The 15,751-nt window shown below is 38.8% G+C and overlaps 1 protein-coding gene across 3 annotated transcripts in view; it reads left to right on the top strand.

The window, feature by feature from the left end:
* SPIRE1 (spire type actin nucleation factor 1) overlaps positions 1 to 15,751 on the top strand; it is a 124,593-nt gene that overhangs the window by 52,663 nt on the left and 56,179 nt on the right. For all 3 annotated transcript variants that reach the window (XM_042869534.1, XM_042869533.1, XM_042869532.1), the window contains exon 3: positions 577 to 813. In XM_042869534.1, coding sequence (XP_042725468.1) covers positions 577 to 813 — 237 coding nt within the window. The remainder of the gene's footprint in view (positions 1 to 576; positions 814 to 15,751) is intronic.

Raw genomic sequence — 15,751 nt, forward strand, 5'->3', positions numbered from 1 at the left:
AGGTGTTGATAGCGTCAGTAGAGCATGTGCAACAGACAAAGGAGTTCCTGGGGACTGATATCACAGTGCTCCATGAGTTAATATTGGGATATCCACAGCTGCATCCAGACATTTCTCACGTCAATGAAGTGATGTAGAAACTGAAGGCCAGTTTCCAAGTATTTGGAGGAGACACCATTTGAGGGAGGAAAAAGGCATCTTTACTCTTTCTTTTCACTTCTTCTCATTTCTTCTTTCCAGGAGAAGAAGATAATATGTATGTGATGTAATCTTAAAAAATCTATACTATTGTCTTCTGACATTTGTCATTTTAGAAGTGAAAAGGAAAAATAATCTTAGAGGTTCCTACTTTGTTTTTAAATTGTGACTTTGAAATAAGAAAGCAGAAGGTATGTGGTATGATCTGCTCTTGCATGTTATGTGCTGCATTATTGAAGTGCTACTGTAAGGTAGTAGATGATCTTTTTTCTCTTAGGTTTTGATGTCGATCATCCTTTCAGTTGCTGTAGTTGTTATGCAAACACCGGGAAATAGTGATGAACAGCATTCACAAACATTTCTTGTTTATTTTTACAGGTAATTGAATCCCTAGGGATTATTATATACAAAGCCTTGGACTATGGCTTGAAGGACAATGAAGAGCGGGAATTAAGTCCTCCATTGGAGCAGCTGATAGATCACATGACCAACACCACAGAAACCGATGGCAGTCGAGATGAGGGGTACGATGCGCTGGATGAGGGGGTGGAGGATGATGACGATGATGACCAAGAGGAAGTTGAGGCTATTCATTCCTATAAGGACGTCATGAAGGTACACTAATAGGCAGATTATATGGGTCCCACTGTCCCACTGTCCTTGTCAGTGAGAAAATCATCTGTTTTCTGTGTTCTTGTCCAATTTCATACTATCTGTTTTCTTTTTTGATTTCCGATTTTCCTGGTTCTTTAAAGAATCTTTGCTTGCAAAAATGACATGCATTTCATGTATTTCATTTTGACAGTGAGACACAGCAAGACCATGATAACTTTAGGGTCTGCCATTCATATCACGTTCTGATTTCATCTCTGCGTTGGATACTGAGCCTTCTGGTGTAACACCTATTACTTTGTGTACGTTTGGTTACTTCACAGGTTGTTTCAATTTTCTCACCTTTTTATTAGTGCAGTGCTGCTTTAATGATTCTTCATCAGTTTCTTCCTTTGCCTCCCTTCTGTACTGGAGCAGAAGACTGCTTTTATAAGGGTAGCTTATTTGTAAGGAGTGAGTCAATATACACTACTTCATTGATGATAATTATGATTGTGATTCTTGACCTGAGTTGCGAGATTTAGAAATGCAGTTTAGGAATTTTAATTGCAAAAGGTTCTTCAGTATTATCTGGTCTGCCATGAACAATGATTTAGAAGCTTTTTATCCTCTGTTTCCTATAGAATAATCTTCAGTACAAATTTTAGAGTCTCTAGTGGAGACAAAGATATTAATAAGCATGTTAAAAGTGGATTGAACATTGTATGTTGTTTGTTCTTAAGTGCAACTCATATCTTATCATAAGGATGAGAAGCTCAACATTTCACAGAAGAGTCTGGAACAGAACATCCAGGATAGCACATAAGGATGTATTAGCATGCAGAAAAGAGACTCCTCCGAAACTTGGTGATTTTCATGGGCTGATAGTAAAGAGGAAATTTCTCAGGAAGTTAGAATGGGAATAGCTTTTGTTTGAGATGCTTTTGAACATGTAGTTAAATTGGAAATTTAAATCGGAAATTTTAAATTTGGAAAAGTAGCATTGACAACAACTCCTTGTAAACTTCACAGCGTGTTCCCATTTGGCCATTTTCTGGAGGATTTACATCCCCTTGTTCCTGCTTTTCACCATGACAGGGCTCTACACGCTTCACTGCAATCCACTTACCAGCCCAGCACAGTGACTTCTATACATGTACTGCCCTGACCAAGACACCTCCCTTTCCTCTCTTAAGCATAAATAATGCTAAATTTGTAAAGCCTCCTTTTTTCTTTCCTCAGAGAAGCAATAAAGGTCAGAGGGACCAATGAAGGGAGCAGTTGAAGGGGTGGCCAGGCTGGATGGCACACTCTCACCTTCAAGCCCCTTGTCTCTGAGGCTTTCTGAGCTAATGCCCTGGCAGCAGGAGGAAGTGAGGGCTGCTTTTCTCTCCTTGCTGCCAGGTGACTTCCTTGTGCATGGCCAGCAGCAGCAAAGGCATGAAGGAGCAATCTGCTAAGCCCCTGTAGGAGCTACTCCAAACAGTATGGTTTTATGTCCGTGCTGTACGGGATACATGCAATCAATATATCCCCTTTCCCCCTGTTTGGTACAAATGCCATGAAGTGGTGGAACAATCAAAGCTGGGTTACTAGAGGGAGAGAGCCTGTAATGCAGAGCTGAGGGCAGAGAGGTTTGTAGGCACAATTATTTTGCACATTTTTTACTTAATGTCTGCAAGTAAGAAAATATAAGTTTGAAAAGCTTCTCTGAAATCTTTCAGTTACACTGGTACACTTGCCTGGAACTCAGAGGGCATAAAAAAATGTTTGGTCAGTCTTCAGCCAAGAACTGCTGAGTGTTGGACTTTCTGTTTTGGCTTTATTAATGCATATCTCTGCTGGCCTGAGGTATCTGCATACTTACGTGTTTTAAAATCAGCATCTTAACTTCTATTATTTTTTGCTTATCTATTTCTTTTTATTCTGGAAATGTACTGCTTTTGTGATATCACTTCAATGAGCTGAATGATTTTCAGCTGTCAATTCTACATCATCCTAACTTCATCTCCCTCTTTTTTGCTGTTGTTGCTTTCACCTAAGTTATTTGCTGCAGGCTTAACTCTGTGACTTGCCTTTATTACTCTGCGTCATTAATTCATTGACAGTACTAGAACAGCATTATCATTCTTGTCATTTTTTACATTTGTGCAAGTTTGCGATATTCTTTTTTCTTGACTTCAAACCTTTTCAAGGATAAGGCCATGTTTTGGATGTGACTTTTTTTCCCCTCCAGCGCTAAGCCATATTGCAGGCTACACCCTAATTTACCCACTCACTGTTGCACAAAGGCATCATTATTGTAATTCTCTCCTAGCACGACTCACTGTGAAGCTTTCTCCTCTGCAGTTTGTAGTGAATGCTGAAGCAGGTTTGCTTGTTCATCATTTTTCAATCATTTTTGCCTACCCTGCATTCTTCAAATTGCAAGCCTGAAAAATAGTGGAGGTGGGCTGCATGATACTTGTACTGATTTTTAAAATTTTTAAGTATATAGTCTCCGGTGTGGACATGATTTTGTCCTTGAAATGGGATTATGCGTTGCATCTTTCTCCAAAAAGTGTCATTGAATTGCAGAATCATTAAGGTGGAAAAGACCTCTGAGGTTATCAAGTCCAACCATCAACCAACCCATCACCACCATGCCCATTAACCCATGTCCCTCACTGCAACATCAGCTTGTTTCTTGAAGTCCTGCAGGGGCAGTGACTCCACCACTTCCCTGGGCAGCCTGTGCCAGTGCCTCACCACCTTTCTGTCACCAGTTACCTGGGAGAAGAGACTGACTCCCAGCTCACTACTACAACCTCCTTTCAGGTAGTCATAGAGGTCTCTCAGCCTCTTCTCCACACTGAACAATCCCAGTCCCTTTAGCTGCTCCTTATAAGACTTGTGTCTCAGATCCTTGTTGTGACTTTCAGTGTCTCTCTTACCACTAAATCTGAATTTTCCTGTAGATTGTTAATGTGGGTGAGCCAGTATTGAGATTAAAACACAGAGATAGGTAATATATGTGTCAAGTTCTGCTGTAATCTAAACTAGGTAAGGTCAATCCTGAACCCGCCCCTGATGTGGAAAATTCTGAGTAATGTGGCGGATATCTATTCCCAAGAATTGAGAAAAGAGTTCTTAATGGCTCTGCCAAGGTCACCGCTGGCAAAGCTGCTTTTTTTGGAGAAGACATAGATGGGCTTTTCTGCTGCATGTCTGTACGTTTGGTTGATCTGGCTTTTGATTTCCTTGGCAGGACCAATCTGCTATGTAGACTTGAATGACTGTTTTAAAGACTGTATCTATGAAGAGAGGAGATACTATTTGCCACATTTAACTTTTTTTGACTTTGATATATTTCAGACCTGGTAGATCTGGTGCAAATGAAGGAAGAAATAGAAACAATAAGGACTGGATATTTTCAGGCAGCTGCTTTCTGTTTTTGGGGTACTCTTGCCTGTCCTCATCCACAGCATATGCACACAAGAAAGGCAGTGCCTGTTCACATGTAGTATGGGAAATCCATATATTCTGGTTTATTACACACTATACAAGAACATACAAAGTAGGCTAAAGGGGTCTGGAGTGCATCAAGTTTACATCACACGCATAGCTTTGTGTCAACAGAGGATATATGCAGAGTGGGCCTGGCAGGTGTGTTAGGCTTGCTAAGGGTGTGGAGAGTCCTGTTGTGGCATCTTATCATGGCATGTGGCCCTCCCTGATATTGAAACTAGATGATGCATCAGCCTCTTCCAGATCATGCTCAAACTCTAATTCTCCTCTTAATCTTAGCATTATCTCGCTCCTGATCTCACAGATCTCTGCAGTCAGATGGTCTAACCCAGCACCACTTCTCATGTTAACCTGGAGGTACTTTCTAAGCTTCAGCTTAGCAACATCTACTGGCCTGAGCCCCATCCCTAAACTCATTTCTAGTGCTGCCTTTTATTCTAGGTCAGCAACCTCTTCACGTTCCATATGAATAAAGCTCCATAAGCTTCCTTAATCCATTTGATACCAAGTTTTATTCTGTTCGGGTATTTGCTGGGTTGAGCTGCAGTCCTAGTTCTAGCCTAGTTCTGTCATTTCTTCCAGCTTTGATGAGTTATTGTACTGTATTATTTACTACAGATGAATTTGCTAGTGACCATACTAGCTCCTAGCTTAATTCTTCTTCATAGAAGAGGTACATCTTCAAGATATACACAGACCTCTTTTCTACTATCTTTCTCTTTACATCTCTTACAAGACATGCAAGGAGGCACTGGTCTTCATGAACCAATATCCTACTCCTACTTACATTTTCAACCTGAAAGTAACTTAGCTTTTGCAGGAAACTGACATGTGGCTGAGCCACACCTTCTGCCAGAGACAAATATAGGTGGGTGGCCCCAGGGTGCTCAGTGGCCTCTGGACCTGGGCCTCACTAAGAAGTTGTTCTGAGGTAGTTCAATGACAGTGTTAGTTAATTCTGACCAAAAATTAACTGTCATGCAACTGCTGCTTCACAGAGATAAATTAGTGACCTAGGCCCCTTTCTAAACAAAACTTATACTTAAGAAATCTCCATGCTAACCTTTTAATTTGCATGAAAGTTATTTATAGAGCAGCATGTTGCAGTATTGTGTTATCATGCTATAACCAGTGTAAACAACAGTGCAGTTTGCAGTATTTTATTGGCAGAAATTAGCATGTGTGCTTTGCTCATAAAAAAAGAGGAAGAGTAAGTTATGTTTCTGTGGAAAAAAAAATCCCATAATGTAGCTATTTGGCTTGTCCTGTAATCATTGGCATTGGTCTCTAAAATAAATTTGCCAATTCAGTTGATTCATATTTTGGTAGTTCAAGTGTGGACTGTCTCCTCTCAGCTGGAAAGAATTGAAATTTACTGTGATGATACTGATCTGCTTGTGTTCTGTTTTCAGTACTGGTAGTACAGTTCAACTATCTATGGCATGTGTTGAGTATTTGAGTAAAAGAAGAATATGTTCTGTTTTCATGCAATTACAGGTGGGATGAAAAGATCTACGTGTTTTGGAGGCACCATACTGAGTTTGAAGACATATGTTATTGTCATGTATGTGGTACATATCAGTGTAATGTCTGAGAGGATCCAGAAAATACAGTTAAAAGCAAATCTGGGTATTTTCTTATGACAGTTAAAGAATTTGTGTTATGAAGGCCCATAACCTAGATCATGAGGGTTAGAATAGGTAAGGTGCAGCTTTCTGCAAGTGTAATTCTATTCAGAATTGGATTGGCTTTAGCAATTTTATATGAGCCTGCTGAACTGTATTTATGTGTCATTTCGAAACAGGCAACTTGCAGCACAGTCTGTAACTCTCTGAAACTATTTTAGAACCTTACTGAGATGATAAGCAGTGTCCCAATTGTCTGCTTATAACAAGTGATCAGGTCTCTTCCTTTGAATCCTGTTCTTAGCATACTCAAATATCACATGCCAGTGTTTGTTTTGGTGGATCTTGTTTTAGAAAAAAAGATAATGTACATCTCTTGTATGTTGATGAGGCGAGATGTTGAAATCGGTGGATTGGAAGTCCTTTTGCGCTGACTGAAAATTAATCATCATCTCTCTTTGAATTTTCAGTTGTACACACAGCCCTAATGCCTGAGACATTTTATCTAATGTTGGGGAACCTCCTGAGCCAATTGTTGTGTTCTTGGAAGTGCCAATATCTAGTTTTTGTATCTATTAAGTTTTGAGGGAGGTGGACTCTCCTTTGGGTATTTATGTTTGCACTTGAACTACTTATAATCTAAAAATAAACTCAAACATCCCAAAATGATATTGTAAACGCTAGCCCCGTGTCATTCTGGTGTGGTATGGAACCCCCTGAGGAGTTCGAGCCACCAGGAATGGACCTCTATGGTTGATGATGATTGGAACAGGAAGGTGGCTTGTTTTGGCACACTCCTTGGCCAGAATCTTCACTGAAATCTTCATAGCAGAGTTTCTGGTCCTTGAACATTTTGGCCACTTCTCTCTGTGCCACTTTACAGAAATTAGACCTCTATGTTCAGCAGTGTAAAGTCCCAAGGACTCAACCACCCATGTTCAGGCAGTTTAAAAGCATTCCCTTTTGGGCTCCCACCCTCCCAAGGCATGCTGACCTAGGGTACACCTTGTTGTGTCAGTTACTACAGGTCTTCAGACAGATGCTGTGAAGGTTTAGAAGAGCAATCGCTCAGATTTAGTTAACAAAGGAATATATGTGTCTTAACAAAACAACATAAGTTCACAGACATTTTCTTAATTCTTCACCATTCTTTGAACTGACTCTGAGTTGTCTTCAAAATGAAGTAAATCTGCTATTTTTCTCTTGCCCCAATCTTGTATGTCACGGCTGTTCATTCAAACTGTAGCATGTTTCTTCTGTCTGCTCTGTCACATTGGCTGAAATCCACATCACCTATATTAGTCAAGCATCCCAAAAAGGTTTTTGTTTTGTTCTTTAACTCTGTCAGTTTCTTCCTCTGCTTTGCTGTAAAGCCCTTTGAACATTTGTACTGGCACAACTAAAGGACCATCCAAGTAAACTATCCTGTGGGCTGAGTCATGGCAGAAGTCAGCATGTAGCTCCTGTGCTCTGTGGGCCCCGGGAGCAGAACTGAGGACAGAATGTGCAGAAAAAGCAGAAGCATCTCTGCATGTTTCAATCTTTGTCATGTACACTACAGCAATGTGTCGATTTTAAAATAAAATCATATAACAGTAATACCATGGTTTTGATACAGAGGACTTTATAAACATCTGCAGAGGAAACAGATGTTTCCACTGTGTCAGATGACACCTGGGAACTCTGCAAGTAAAAGGTAAATATTATAAGTAATAATTTTGTACTGATCACAGTGTCTAGTTTTTTTTCTGATTTTGCATAGGAGTAATTAATTATTATTACATAGAACACTTAAAACATCCCTTGCATCAGCACAGGCTTAGGTGGATTGAGGTGTCCAGGCTGGAACATAAAACCAAGTCACCTTTCTGTGGTAATTTTTCTTTCCCATTATGGCTCATAGTAATGCATCTACACTGGTTAAAAAACTCCTGTACCCATAATTCACATAATTATACTGGTATAACCTGTCTAAGGTCTAAAATAGTCTGAGGAATCCAAAGAGTTGTCCAACAAAAACAGGAAACAGATTGGGTGTTCAGATAATCTTTATATGTTGGTAGGTTAGAATAAGTCTGAAATTTGTGTGTGGCCTTTTAGCGTCTAAAAGAAGCAGAGCTGGGCATGAGACTTCTCTGTTCTATGTTGCAATTACTGTAAATAATTTATATATGGGTGCAAATAAAGTTCTAATTTTTAGTGGAGGTGGAAGGATTTTTTATTGTTAATGGTGTTTAGTGGTAATGGTGTCACTACTGTGTAAAAGGCACAATTTGCTGTGAAAGACCTCTGGATTTCTCTTTAAAAATACAAGTATCTAAAATGTGCAAAGCAATCTGTCAGAGATAACGCATCAGAATATAAGCTTTAATCTGAATTCTCAAAGAACCTGTGTTATCCAAAGCTGCCTAAAATAGACTCTGGAGGCTAAAATAGATCAATGAGTGTTTACTTTTATGAGGTATGTTTTGTTTGATCGAATTATTTTGAAATTCTAACTAATGGCTTGGAATCAGGGTAGTGGTTAGTCAGTTAGCACAGAGCCACTACAGTGATCCATACAAAATAGAAAAAAAACAGAGTAGAGCTGCCATTAATTACCAAAGTGGCCTGAATCTCCTCTGCTCTGTGCAGGAGCTCTGGCAATTGGCCAGGCAGTGCAGGCTGGTGATGCAAGCTGTCCAGAGCAGCTCTGATCTGCCTTTCATCAGCTTGCATATGCCCCCCTTCTCCAGGTATTGAAACCGATAGGAGCACAGAAGGCCACAGTGGATTTCTCAGATTTGCTGTCAGTATAGTAAAGACAGTAGATCTGCTCAGAAAGATTGGCTAGGACAGCAGCTTGTCTTATTTCAGGGTTTGGCAGAGTTCATCGTTCTTAAAATCTTGTTTCTACCCATGTAGATTTTGCAATCTTGGATTTTCAGTGTTATAAATAACTTTTAGCTTTTAACTTTACTGACTCCTGCTGCTGCTTTAAAAAATGTACAGAAATGCTAGATGTTTTTATGCAGATTCATGTGGCATCTTCTTTTTGTGTCTGTAGGACACAGGTTGTCTTTGAATTCCACATAATGTCCTGGGGAGTATTCGCTGTACCTTACCAGTACTGCTTGTACCATTTACGTTATATATGTGATATATGTCTTAGTAGACTAACATGTTAATGATGGCATACAGAATTGCTGCACACAACTCTCTCATACCATGTTACATGTTGAAAATTCCCAATGGATGCATTTGCAGACCATATTCAAACCAGCAGATAAACTTGTGTCTGCTGTTTTAAGTTGTCCATATAGAGCTTGTGATTGAAGGGGGCAGGATGAATGTTCTTGTAGCCATAATGCTCTAAGGTCATTAGAGAAGCGGGATTTATGGGGGGAGGAACTAATTAGGCCTACTGATTTTTCTGGATGAGAACATCTTGCCCCTTCCAGACTGAAGTAAAGATGCCAGTGGCAGAGTCTCCAAGCATGGTCTGTTACAAATTTTCAAGGCTGTCTTCTGTGAGGTATTTCAGCCTCACCCCATGCTGGAGACATGTCAAGAAGAAAGGTGCCAACTGAAGCTTTACCTTTTCCCGTTCTTGTCAGGACACAAATGACTGGATTTGAGGATGCTCATGTGGGTATCTCAGTTGTCAATTTTGCTAATGTGGGGTCACATGGAGGATAATTTAATTGCATTGTCAAAAAAATGGAAGCAGCATAGTTGCTACATAATTACTTAATTTCTTATAGAGGCATATTGTATATGAGACCAATATGGGAAAAATGAAGAAACTGAGCAGGGGCCCTTTAATTAAGCCACTGTGATTGCCTTGCTTTTGAATTATTCAATAGGGAGCCTTGAGCTTGAGGCAAAGTTCCTTTTGGTGAATTTATTTCAGTACTGGTAACAGTATTAAAAGAAATGAAACATTTGGAGGAAAGTTGTTTGAATTGACTTAAAAGTACCACTAATTTTCCAAAACAGTAATCTCTCTGTTTGAGCTAGATGATTGTTTTAATATGCTCTTGATTATTGTGTTACCATGATTCTATTTTCTGTTCCCCTTTTGCTTAGTGTACTGTTGCATGTAGTATTTTAGAAAAAAATATTTAGATGAGATAAGGCCATTTGATACAAAGAAATAAATTGTATATTAGATAATAGGCCCTTGGAGATCTGAATCTAGAAGTTAGAAAATCATATTTATCTCAAAGATTGGTCTCGGAGATGGGGAATGTTATGCATTTCTTAATTAGAGGAACTTTACAGTAGGTTTTTGTTTAAAAAATGTAGTTGCAACATCCTTAAATAGTATTGTAAGTGGAATAGTCTCACAGGGTGGCTTTCAAAAGACTATTATCTACAAGATGTATGGCCCAAAGTGTATTTTAAATGATTGATTAATAAATATCTGTAATGAATTACCACAATGAGAAAAGCAGGGTTGCTTGGTTTTTTTTGGTGATTATCTTAGTGAATTTCTTAAATAAATTTTCACTTTGCCTTGCTATACTGCTTGGGCTGTGCAATCTCAAAGATTGTGCATCTCTGCAGATGAATTTTGAATGCTTTGTTGTGCAAAACTGTTTGAATTTTTTCATCTAGTAGCCTTGCTAATAACTTATTAACTTATGCAGCTAAAGAAAATGGTACTTGACTCTATACCAAGTTTGGCAGAGCATTTACTGAAGATATAGATTAGCCTGGAAGCCTTGTGAAGGCAGCAGGCATGGAAATTCAGGGGTTTTTCATGGAGAGGTACAGTGAACTGGCAGGGATGAGGAGCATCCATCACTACTTTTTGTCTGGTACACTCAAAACAATTGCTAATTGTAAACTAAGGATTTAGGTGATTGGCATGGGCAGAGAGCACAGTGCTCATGCTGAGAGAAGCCAGGTGCATGTGGAAGCAATGCTTTGTGCTCAGCTCTGAGTTTGCCTTGTTTATAGCCTGTAAAAGGGGACACTTACAAGCTCGGTTGATTGGAAAACAGGGAGTTGCTTTTTACATCTTTTTCCTGAGAACAAAACCCTTTGTTTTATTCATATATTTGCTTCCGGGAGAAAGAGGATGGAAACTTGATTTTAAATGCTAAATAAACAAGGAGTTTGTTTTATTGTTTTTGAATTCCTGATGGCAAGGAAGAGCAAAATACTTGGGGTGATTTAAACCAAAACAGAGAACTACGCTTTTTACCTGCCTTTTCCTTAGGGCAAAACAAGCTTGAAGCCCAGACAAGAAGGTCGTAATGAGTAATTGTATTTACTTTTCCTTTTTGGCATGCTTAAGTTTCTGGAGATGAACAGTAAGACTGACACTTGCTTTAATGAGGTGAGAACTCCTTGCTAAAGAGATAAAAACCAACTCTCTTTATGAACTGTTTCCTTCTAATGAATTCACAATTGATCAGTGTACTGTACTGTACCGTGTGTTATAAGTCCCTGCATTTGTATTTATTTGCACGCAGGTAGATGTCAATATCACTGACCTGAATCCACTAAAATCAAAAGATAATTGAAAACATGGCAGCACTGGGGCAGAGAGAAGCTATAGTGTTTGGTTGTTTGTTTTATTTAAAAAAAAAAAAAGCAAAAAAAAAAAAGCTTTCACTTCTGTGGTAGCATGTAATATTAAAAAGCATATGAGAAACCTCTGAAGTTCAGGAGAGTATTAGTCAGCATGATTTATTAAGTCTTTTCATGTCTGGACAGAGGAATCGTGTCACAGTAGAAATATTTTTAATGGCTCAAAGGTATGAAGTAGAAAACATGTTTTCCAGGCAGCATATAAAAATAGTAGCTTAATTTTTCTCTTCTGTTTGCATTTAATTTTTTACAAACCTGTGTAGAAAGTAAAGGGATTTCTGTACTTCAGCCCATTCAAGAAACTAAAGCTGGTTTGTGTAAATCCCTTTAATGTAATTTTAAAGTTGCTCTACAGATGACAAGTGTTCAAATGAATTAGGTAGATGGACAGGTTTCATTAATTAAAGTGATCTCATTTGGTGTCTTAAAGAGTTGCCTTGTTTTTTTATTCTGGGCAATGTAATGGAGGTCAACATGTAGTCTTCTTCACTTTGAAATTAACCACTGTACTCATTTTAAACGTGTGATGTGAGTTTTCTTCACATTTGAATGTGTTGGTGAGAAAAGGAGGGAGTGTTTATTGCAATTTGTTGTCCTGGTAACGGTGTTTCATGCATTGAGAGCCAAGATACTTGGATTTGCCAATGAAGAATGTCTGCCATTTGCCCAAAAGCATTGCCCACCCAGGTGCCGGGTGTCAGCTTCAGGAGGAACACTGAAATTTTCATGCCAGAGCTTCTGGCTCTTGAATGTTGGCTTCCACTTTGGCCATTTTAGACTGGGGAGGCTCTGCCTACTGCTTACACACTCTGCCAGTTATGGGGAACTTTCAAAAAAGTTCCTAATAATCACGAAATAGTTACAAATAATGTACCTCAGAACACCATGGGAATACATACACATTTTTCCCCTCCCTGGGCCTGCTTTTGTCACAAGCAGCTGGAGGAGAAGGGGGGACTATGAAGGCTGCCCTCCTCCTTCCTGCTGGCAGACATGGCACTGCTCTGCCCGCTTAGTCTAGTAGAGCAATCAGTTAAAGCAGGACAGTGTCTGTCACCTCTGGGACACTTCCCTCTGTAAAAAAATGAAGACGGAGCGTCCTGTAATCTCCCAGATATTAATCCTGCCTAGGTGCAAGTGAGCAAACTGCTGAGGTGAGTTAACAGGAAAGGTAAGTAGGCCATCCATCCCCCACTAATCTCTATTGTCTTATGTGCCTACCACAGTAACGTGATTAGTAATTTTCTTTACCACCTGGGCAGGTAAAGATAACCTCTCTCTGAGGTTAATTTAGCAACAGTTGGGGCCTTTTAATAAAGATTCTTTGAACAAGATGGTTTCTTGGCAGCTCCTTGCTGGCGTCTTGTGGAGTTTGAGGGAACTGGGATAGCCCCTTGTCTTCCTCCCCTCCCTATTTGCACTTGAAGTCTTTCTTCTTTTGGGACCCCAAAGTATATTTAATGATACTGGCGAAAAGTCCTGTGGAACCACTTCATCTGGGGCTTTTTGACATGACAGTTATATTTTCAACTGTCTTTGCTGGCTGCAAGCTTTAGCACTCATCAGTTTTACACTAGGCTCTTGTAGATGTGGTGATCTTCTAAATCCAGCTTACAGCTGTCAACAGACTCCAATTTGGACAGTTTGCCTGCATCTTAGATTTGTTCCTCTATCCATCACAGTCAAGCTCTTCAATACAAAGCTGATGCTAAACTGCCTTTTGTCTTGCCTAAGGTAGGAATGTTTGAAATAGATTCCTGCATTTGTGTATTTGGTTATCTGTACTTTGCTCTTATTTATTCTTATAATAGCTCCCTCAAGTTTTGTCCTTAAAAATGTCTCTGTCATGAACAATGTCACTACAGAAAGGAGTTACCAATGAGAAACAATTGGTCTTTGACTGCATGCAGGAGAGTGCTCTTCTGTGATCACCACGTTGATAACCTTACTCTCTGTAGATTGAGATCATTACAGTATTAATTAGCTTCCAGAGATTCAATGCCTTTTTATATTTCTGCTTTGAAAGGGTTTGGCAAAAGTATCATTAAAAGGCATCTATCTCAATTGACGTGGAGTAGATGCTGCTGCAAGTGCCAGTGGTTTTAAGGCTAACTTTGAAGTTGAAAAACTGAGCTTGGGAGTTCCTGCCTCACTTGCAGAGATATGTCTTTCATGATATGTAACTGAGAACAGGTAAATAATTATCTGTGGCACAGGTCCTTAGAATGCTTGGCACAAAAAGGTTTAATTATTTTGAGAGGTATGTTTGAAAAAAAGCATTCCTGTGCTGTTTAATTGCAGAACTAGGAAAGTAATTAGCCTCCCTCCATTTTCTCTTTTTCTCCTCAGATAGTATGATGTTGATGAAGAGGAAGCTCATAGCTAGGTTGTAGTGTGTATTTTTTCCCCCTCTTAACTGTATTCTGCTAAGAACATACCCATTTAACCATGGAACATGTTTGTTTCTATGAGACTCTTTCATGGATAAGGATGATAAGACTTACCTGATGTGGTTGAAATAATGTAAAGTGAAAATTATTATATCTGATTTAAAAACAAGGTAACAAGAGTTGGAAATACTCATCAAACACATTAAGTAGTGCCCTTTTTTTGAGTATACAAAGGACTTTCATTTCACAAAAAATGCTCAGTATTTTGAAAATGCAAATGCATTTTCAAAAATGCAACAAGCTTTGTTCGATTTTTGCAGTCAGACATTGGCCAGTGCTTTGCTGTCTTCTTCAGGTGGCATATTTTGAAATATGCATTTTCACTGTTAGAAAAGAAATAGACAAAATTAGGGAAGAAGAAGAGTTCTGAATTTAGTTAGCAGGAGCGAATATCTCTTTCTTTGGATCTTTAGGTTTTCAGCTTGTGTTATGTATTGTTCATCCTTATTAGAAAGAAGGACTAATTCCTATTCCACCCTCACAATGATTTATGATATTAGAATAAAATTTATGTATTTTAAGACTGTAGCAAGAGGTCAGCCTTTAGATTGCCCTAGAATCTCCATGATCTCTTTATTAGAAATAATGAAAATTATGTTCCATATGTGTTCTTTTGAGTTCAGGACCTAAGAAAAACACCAATCACTACAAGATGTGTAATTATTCACTACAGTTTTCCATTCTAAATTTTTGTATGAAAACTGAAATCTTTTGTAGCAAATGGAAGTACAAACAGACTAACACAGCAGGGATATCATGGCAAAATGCTGTAGTATTCTACATGATTTGAAGAACTGTGGCTTTGAGCCAAAGTTTTTTATTTTCTTAAACAGAAAGAGGATCCTGACCAATTCAGTGGGCTTTGTATTGGCCTCAGTTCTTCACCAGCAAAAGAGAAATAGTAATTCAGAGTCACAATAATAGGAGAATATATGCAACGTAGACTTGGTACTGGTTTGGGTACCTAATGTGGTCTTGCATGTGTGACAGAATGGTGGTTCTACTTCTGTTGTTGCCATTGGCAAGAAAATTGTGGAAGCTATAAAGAAAAGCTGTGAAGCTGCCCTTCCCTCAAGTGTCTGAGCAGTCAGGGCAATACAAACACCATCTGCAGCCCCTACAGGTGGTTAATCCCACCTATGTATAGGGCGTATGTCAAGCCTGTTGATGCTAGATAATTCAATTTCCAGTAATTACCATACTCGAGGTAATTTCCAGGAATAGAGTGTACATAGAGAAAGTGGACAATAAAGCTCTCCATTTCTTGAAACAAACTGAGTTAAGGAGAAAATAACACCTTTCACTTTCTGTCTCAGATATCTTCTTATGCTTGAATAAGCAAGGATATATATTTGGTTCGGAAATACAATGCTTTCTTTGTAATGAAGGCACAATAAATTGTGGATTAAGCAGTTTCCTTCAAACTTACCTTAAAGTGGCGTGTGTTTTAAATATTAACATTTATGTAAGTGATATGCTTTATAATATAATTGCAGTTTAAATTTGGTAGCTAAAAATCTAAGCATACTTTCTTAGAAGAGGAAGAAGAAATTTTCTTTGTTTTCTGGAACCATCAGAGTTTCAAGACTTGATTTCCCTGACAAAAGCATTACAAATAAGGAGAGGGCACACTTAAAGGAATGGATTTCCATATGCTGAGATGTAATGAAAGCAAAATGAGACTGGTTAGAAGTTGCTGGCTTTATGCATTGGAGGTGAAGTTTAAAAGCTGTCATGTTTAGTGATGCAGTTTGTTTGGCTAAGCAGCTGGAAATCTGTTTTTTTGGATAGGAATGAAAA

The sequence above is a fragment of the Lagopus leucura genome, unplaced genomic scaffold (assembly GCF_019238085.1).
Source record: "Lagopus leucura isolate 7727_CA_CO unplaced genomic scaffold, USGS_WTPT01 Super-Scaffold_100002, whole genome shotgun sequence".
Classification (NCBI taxonomy): domain Eukaryota; kingdom Metazoa; phylum Chordata; class Aves; order Galliformes; family Phasianidae; genus Lagopus; species Lagopus leucura.